Below are 8,047 nucleotides of genomic sequence, written 5' to 3'. Positions count from 1 at the left end.
AACAATTATTTACATAAAATGAATTTTTAACATACCAGGTTTTTACATTGGCCTAAAAACGTAAAACAATTTCTAGTAAACGCATAAAGATTCCTAATCATATACCGACAGTCCTCAAAATTTGTGATCTTCAATTCGTAATAGCTATGAAAATGTTTAAGATTTTTTCTTTCTTTTTTTACAAATAATCAGTTTTAACCATTGATAAAAGGCCGCAAGCCACCAGGAAGAAATCAGTCATAAATACAAAATTGCAAGATAATAAGGTAAGACATTTCTTAATTAACGCATTTTGTCTAGGAATAATTAAAAGAATTACTCTCCGAAAACTTTCAGAACAAATCCCAACTTATGGCTCATAAAAGGATTTGTATATATGTAAATTAATTTCAATATTAACCAGACTAGCCTTTGATGGGAGCATCTGCGACTGCAATTACTAATTACCAAATGATAATTCCAAACATTCAATTTTCAGAACAGACTAAACATAAAAGTTAAGCGCCAACAGTTATGATCCAGCAAGGTTTTCTTATAGATTCATGGAATGAATATAAAATGAAAGTTATGGCAAAATAATTAGAAAAACATCTCACACATTGACCACTAACGAAAAAAAGCACAAAGTTTCCAAATATTAGCACAATGACTACAGGCTGAAATAATCTCACTTAGAAAATCTGAAGGTTAATCATAAATCTGATAATATTACCCATTTCAGGAGAGACAAAAAATGTTTGGCGGAAAATATGGACATAAGAGCTTGTAAATAAGAGCGTAGGCTAAACAAACTTAACAAATACGGCGCTAGCGTGAATAACTCTACTAAGGTAATGTAGGGCAGCCACAAATAATCCCGAGAAACACCATACTAAGGCATTACAGTAACAGGTCCCCACAGCCAACCGCCACCTCAACAACAGACCCGAAACGTAAAACTAAGAGCCGTTAATCGCCATTGAAATGAAACATAGCTAAAATATGCAAGTTAAGGAAATATAATTCGCCCACACCTTTATAACTTAACGATATAAATCCGTTAAATCTGCCATAATAATCAAACAGTAACGTTACTCAAACTTTCACAGAGCAAAAATCGTTTAATAACACTAAACGGTAAAATGATGGTTTTCTATACGTCTCCCCCAAAAACAACTTAACTGAATAAGTGAAATTATTAATCTCAGAAAGTTATTTCTAATAGAAAAAGTCAATAAGTCACCTAGGCTATACAGCCCGACTTGTTTGTGCCAAATTGAAATTTCAGTGAGAAGCTTACCTCTAGGGGGCGGTAGTTAATTGCTACCATTTACAAGTAGAGCTCTCTTCTATGACACATAGGCAGAATGATCTTATACACAATTTGAACAGCATGCGTTAGTTCGACATATTTCCTTAAAATAATTAAAAGATTAAATAATAAATACAAGAAAATATTCCAAGACGATAAAACAACTACTTAATAAACCAGATTTACCAGAGAGCTCATGAGTAAAATAGCACTAGTTACCGAATTTCATTAAACACTAGGGTAACAACAAACGACCTGACGGCTCACAGGAAAATAACACTGATTTGAAAGCCACCAGGTTTAAAGCTTGTGGCCGGCCGCTGTGGCCGAGTGATGCTAGACTACGGTAGCAGGTTCGAATCCTGTCTCGGGCAGGGATGTGTGTGGTGTCCTTAGGTTCGTTAGGTTTAAGTAGTTCTAAGTCTAGGGGACTGATGACCATAGATGTTAAGTCCCATAGTGCTTAGAGCCATTTGAACAATTTTAAAGCTTGTGGCGTAAACAAGTTAAGCCGGCCGGGTTGGCCGAGCGGTTCTAGGCGCTACAGTCTGGAACCGCGCGACCACTACGGTCGGAGGTTAGGATCGTGCCTCGGGTATGGATGTGTGTGATGTCCTTAGGTTAGTTAGGTTTAAGTAGTTCTAAGTTCTAGGGGACCGATGACCTCAGATGTTAAGTCCCATAGCGCTCAGACCCATTTGAACCATTTGAGCCATTCGTAAACAAGTTATAGTGCAAGCAGCCACCGTTACTTGTGCGGAACAAGCACTAACTATCAAATGGATCAAACTCAAACAGACCAGTTGTAGTTAACAATAATTACAATGGGCGAAAAATTTTTGAGAGATCCATAAAGCGAGAGCCTTAGAGGCGGGCATATCACCGTGTGAGTGATACCAACCATTGCTGCATCAAGAAATCGTTATTCCATAATTTCAGCTCAATGCAAAACACCAGCATCCAAAAGCACGCAGCATGGACATAAGGGAAAAGCACACTGAAGGGAGTGGTGAAAACTTCGCTGGAGCCATTAATGGTTCACTCGTAACTAATTGGCCTACGTGCAAATAGGGCCAGCGGCCCACACAGCTGACAGGCCGACCACTGTCTGTGTTTCCCCCTCGCCAAGTAACCATACACTTCCCAACTCCACACGCTCCAGTTTGTGTTCAAGACTCCGACAGCTATAACACACAAGAAGCTAAGGGAAATTCATGCCACCTAGCGGGGAGGCAGCAAATTCTGGGAAAAGAAAAGATGTAATGAAGTCGCCACGGCTCATACATACAGGGTGACAATTATTGAACTATATGAAAAAAAGTAAAAATTACAAAATATTGCGTGCACAATCTTTATTCAACATGTAAACGTCACTACAGATTTCGGATATGCCTCATGACAGATTCGATATGCCTACCATCATTGGCGATGACGTGGCGCAGGCGAATAGCGAAATTCTATATAACGCGCGAAAGTGTCGGAACGTCAAAGCTGTCGATGATATCCTGAATGGCTGTTTTCAGCTCATCAAAGGTCTTGCGGTTATTGACGTACACCTTGTCTTTAATGCAGCCCACAAAAAAGAGCAGCATGTATTCAGAACCAGAGAATATGGCGGCCAATCGAGGTCCGTGCCACTGGCCTCTGGGTACACCACAGCCAGGATGCGGTCCCCGTAGTGCTCCACGAGAACGTCAAACATTCTCATGCTTCGATGGGGTCGAGCTCCGTCTTGCATGAAACCCGTCGAAATCAGGGTCATTTTGGAGAATGGGGATGAAATCATCTTAATAACCTTCGCCTACCGTTCGGTAGTCACCGTGCCATCAAGGAATATCGCACCGATTATTCCGTGACTGGACATTGCACATCACACAGTCACCCGTTGAAGGTAAAGAGACTTCGCGATAGCGAAATGCAGATTACCAGTTCCCCAGATGCGCCAGTTTTGCTTATTGACGAACCAGTCCATATGTAATGGGGCTTCGTCGCTAAAACAAACCATGCATGAGCATACTAATTCCTCTCAAGCCCCACGCCCAACCAAGCAGTGTGAACGCCCTAACGCAAACAGTTCAGAAGTTATGACTATTTTATCTCATATAGTTCAATAATTGTCACCTTATGTGTATGAATGTGTGTGTGTGTGTGTGTGTGTGTGTGTGTGTGTGTGTGTGTGTGTGTGTGTGTATGTGTGTGTGTCTTGAGGAACGAAATGAAGACATGAACCTGTGACCGGAAACGCCATCCAGCGACGCTAAGAGCGATCGTATTTGTATGTATATACAGGGTGTTACAAAAAGGTACGGCCAAACTTTCAGGAAACATTCCTCACACGCAAAGAAAGAAAATATGTTATGTGTCCGGAAACGCTTACTTTCCATGTTAGAACTCATTTTATTACTTCTCTTCAAATCACATTAATCATGGAATGGAAACACAGCAACAGAACGTACCAGCGTGACTTCAAACACTTTGTTACAGAAAATGTTCAAAATGTCCTCCGTTAGCGAGAATACATGCATCCACCCTCCGTCGCATGGAATCCCTGAAGCGCTGGTGCAGCCCTGGAGAATGGCGTATTGTATCATAGCCGTCCACAATACGAACACGAAGAGTCTCTACATTTGGCACCGGGGTTGCGTAGACAAGAGCTTTCAAATGCCCCCATAAATGAAAGTCAAGAGGGTTGAGGTCAGGAGAGCGTGGAGGCCATGGAATTGGTCCGCCTCTACTAATCCATCGGTCACCGAATCTGTTGTTGAGAAGCGTACGAACACTTCGACTGAAATGTGCAGGAGCTCCATCGTGCATGAACCACATGTTGTGTCGTACTTGTAAAGGCACATGTTCTAGCAGCACAGGTAGAGTATCCCGTATGAAATCATGATAACGTGCTGCATTGAGCGTAGGTGGAAGAACATGGGGCCCAATCAAGACGTCACCAACAATGCCTGCCCAAACGTTCACAGAAAATCTGTGTTGATGACGTGATTGCACAATTGCGTGCGGATTCTCGTCAGCCCACACATGTCGATTGTGACAATTTACAATTTGATCACGTTGGAATGAAGCCTCATCCGTAACGAGAACATTTGCATTGAAATGAGGATTGACACATTGTTGGATGAACCATTCGCAGAAGTGTACCCGTGGAGGCCAATCAGCTGCTGATAGTGCCTGCACACGCTGTACATGGTACGGAAACAACTGGTTCTCCCGTAGCACTCTCCATACAGTGACGTGGTCAACGTTACCTCGTACAGCAGCAACTTCTCTGACGCTGACATTAGGGTTATCGTCAACTGCAAGAAGAATTGCCTCGTCCATTGCAGGTGTCCTCGTCGTTCTAGGTCTTCCCCCGTCGCGAGTCATGGGCTGGACTGTTCCGTGCTAAGATGCCGATCAATTGCTTCGAACGTCTTCCTATCGGGACACCTTCGTTCTGGAAATCTGTCTCGATACAAACGTACCGCGCCACGGATATTGTCCCGTACTAATCCGTACATCAAATGGGCATCTGCCAACTCCGCATTTGTACACATTGCACTGAGTGCAAAACCACGTTCTTGATGAACACTAACCTGTTGATGCTACGTACTGATGTGCTTGATGCTAGTACTGTAGAGCAATTAGTCGCATGTCAACACAAACACCGAAGTCAACATTACCTTCCTTCAATTGGCCCAAATAGCGGTGAATCGAGGAATCGTACATACTGACGAAACTAAAATGAGCTCTAACATGAAAATTAAGCGTTTCCGAACACATGTCCGCATAACATCTTTTCTTTATTTGTGTGTGGGGAATGTTTCCCGAAAGTTTGGCCGTACCTTTTTGTAACACCCTGTATAGGGTTTTTCACCATTCGTGTTACACACTTCTAGAGATTGTAGAGGAGACGTAATAGATAAAATTTTACACGTTCAGAATGGTCATCCAGCGACGCTACAGAGCGTCAAAATTATAGACGTCGGTGCCTGTAAATGTATTTATGTACAGGGTGACTCCGTGATAATATTATAAATTTTCAAGGATGATGGAGACTGATAAATATGTATATCTGAGGTAAGGGTTCCTGATTTGAAACCGAACAAGTCGAGAATTATATGTGATAACCTTTCTGGCGTCACTGACAGTGGGATACATGTATTAGTACTATCGTTGCTAAAATTGTAGGGTATGCAACTTTCAGAAGTGGTAGTACCGACGAAGTCAAGAAAAAATGGGGCTCCAAAATGCATACATTAAGAGCTAGGAACACTTGTTCAACAGTGGAGATGCTCATAACTCGTCAGCTATGCGTTTTAGAGTGTATGTTCAATAAACATTTTTCCCTTGTCTTGGTTCATACCACCAGCTCTAAAAGTTGCGTATCCTACATGCTTAGCAACAACTGTACTGGTAGATGCATTCCACTGTCTGAGATACTAGAATGATTTTCGCTTGTAACGTTCAACTCGTTCGTTTCCGGACCAAGGAAACTTACCTCAAATTGATACATTTAATCTCTATCATCTTTGAAAGTTTGTAACGTCGTCACGGAATCACCCTATATGTACATACATTTACAGGGTCTGGTGCCTATAACTTTGATTCTTCTTAGCTTCGGTGAATGACATTTGCAGACATGGGTTTTTATGTAAAACTTCTACTAAGTGCCTCTACAACCTCTAGAAGTGTGTAACATCAATTGTGAAACACCCTGTGCAGTATAATAACGTGATGTTGTTACAAAATTTGAAGGATGACGAAGTACGATATATGTATCAATTTGAGGTAAGGGACCCTGGCCCGGAAACAAACGAGTCATAAGATATAACGAAAACCGTTCTGATGCCTCTTACAGTGGAATACATGTACTCCTGCAGCTAAGACTGTGGGGTAGGAAATTTTCAGTAGCGGTAGAATGGACTAAAATAAGAAAAAAGGCCAGTAAACATGGACTCTAAAATGAATATCTGTATCAGTCCCGTGTGTGACTAATATTGCATGTGTTACGAGGTACACAGCTTTATCATATTTTGCAGCGCGATCCTTTACTGGCGATAAGATATAGACATTATTTATGATGCAATGTGTTTCTTTGAACCAGTCGAGGGATACTTGAACTGTAGTTAATTATCGCCTTTCTTTCATTACAGATCAAATGATAAATACCTCCGCTCCGATCTGTGGGTATATATATTGCCGGGACGGCTGCTGCCGCTCAGAGCCTAACATGCATTCTGCTGCATTGCTGGTAGTCGCTGCTGCCTTCTACACGAAGGTAGTGGCTGTCCCACGCCTTCCCATCGTTCAGGAGGTACGGTAATCGACATCGAAGGAAGCAAAGTTAAAATTGCAGGTAGCTAATTGATAAGAGACATAGCTGCAGTTCAGACTGTTACCTTACTCTCCGAATGCGAAGAGCACTAAATATTTTCCAGATATTACGCAGCTTTTGTAGAATTATCCAATGATGAAATCAGTCTTCTGGTTTACAGACTCGCATAGATTTGATATGTATGGGACTCTAGATTTGTCTGCAATCGCAAATGGTGTTGTCATTGTAATTCCGTTTCACCATGGTGTTCCTGCAGTCCTCAACCTATTGAGGTGTACTTCCACCCCTTCAGCTGAGTTGTCACCACGTCTGACAGCCGCGCAGCGGACTCGGCTTCTATTCTTGGCTAGGTCGGAGATGTTCTTCACACGAGGACTGGGTATTGTGTTGTCATCATATCATTTCATCATCACCGACGCGCAAGTCGCCCAATATGGCATCAAAAGAGAAAATTTAAGGCAGAACTTCCCTATGAAGGGACTCTCGGTCAGTGATGCCAGACGATTATTTCATTTCGTTTCACCAAGTGTATGGTAAATGGCGAAAGTCGCCCGTTATTTTTTTTTTCCTTAGGTGACAAAATCTATATTCCAGCAACATCGAATATGTGTCAGGATTGAATATCGTGGGTGTGATTCTACACGTGAAACTCTTCCTTACATAGGGAGCTTTGAAGTGGTGGCTGTGTGTGAGTTCAGTAGGATTGGACATCTGGCTCTTCCACCCTTCCCAGAGGGAGCTTTTCAACATTTAATGGAAAAATGTCAGTAATGTGATAGTGTCATTGAAGTAAGTTTCAAACAGATTGTCACAGTTCTTTCAGTTTCACTGAATGCGACACTGACATGCTTTTCGTGGGCTTATGCTTTCGAAAATAGTTTTTCATGTTCGTTCAACAGCAGCAAAACTTAGGTTCACTGCAGTTATCTGCAAATGAACTGAATTGACTACCCACATAGCAGTTCCAAAGACAACAACGCCTTATTAAATCACTAAGTAAACCGTTCTAGGTGTCTCTTGACGTAGTTGGGAGAAACCTAAAATTATTTTACGTCAGGCATGAAGTCTGCTCCGCTCTAAATGCAGGATGCACTTAATCTACGCTCTATCCATACTCAGCCATTACTCCCTTCCCTGAACAGTTAGTTCCCTAAATTTCATTAAAATAACATAACGTTCCCTTTCTGAGGGATAACGTTCCATTTCTCAGAGAATTTTCTATTTTTTGTAGATGGTGTACAGAATCATATAAGCGTCTCGTGAATTTCCTTTCTTCCCTCCCCAGGAGATTTAATAATGATAGTGCTAGAAACCGTCACCGACAGTGGGATATGAAATGATGCCGATTAATTTCTGGGATTAATTTTTAACCTCTCCCCACACCAGATGCTGATTACTCCCTTAATATTATTTAGCCACAGTTGGTGCTA

At 41.8% G+C, this 8,047-nt stretch overlaps 1 protein-coding gene across 1 annotated transcript in view; it reads left to right on the top strand.

Annotated features, from left to right (window-relative positions):
• The first annotated feature begins 6,498 nt into the window (after positions 1–6,498).
• LOC126095013 (juvenile hormone esterase-like) overlaps positions 6,499–8,047 on the top strand; it is a 48,294-nt gene continuing 46,745 nt past the window's right edge. Inside the window, exon 1 of the mRNA XM_049909672.1 lies at positions 6,499–6,596. Within this exon, the coding sequence (XP_049765629.1) occupies positions 6,513–6,596 (84 nt within the window). The 5' untranslated portion in view covers positions 6,499–6,512. The remainder of the gene's footprint in view (positions 6,597–8,047) is intronic.

The sequence above is a fragment of the Schistocerca cancellata genome, chromosome 8 (assembly GCF_023864275.1).
Source record: "Schistocerca cancellata isolate TAMUIC-IGC-003103 chromosome 8, iqSchCanc2.1, whole genome shotgun sequence".
In the NCBI taxonomy this organism is placed as follows: domain Eukaryota; kingdom Metazoa; phylum Arthropoda; class Insecta; order Orthoptera; family Acrididae; genus Schistocerca; species Schistocerca cancellata.
The sequence above is the reverse complement of the archived record's forward strand: the minus strand, read 5'-3'. Positions and strand labels throughout refer to the sequence as shown.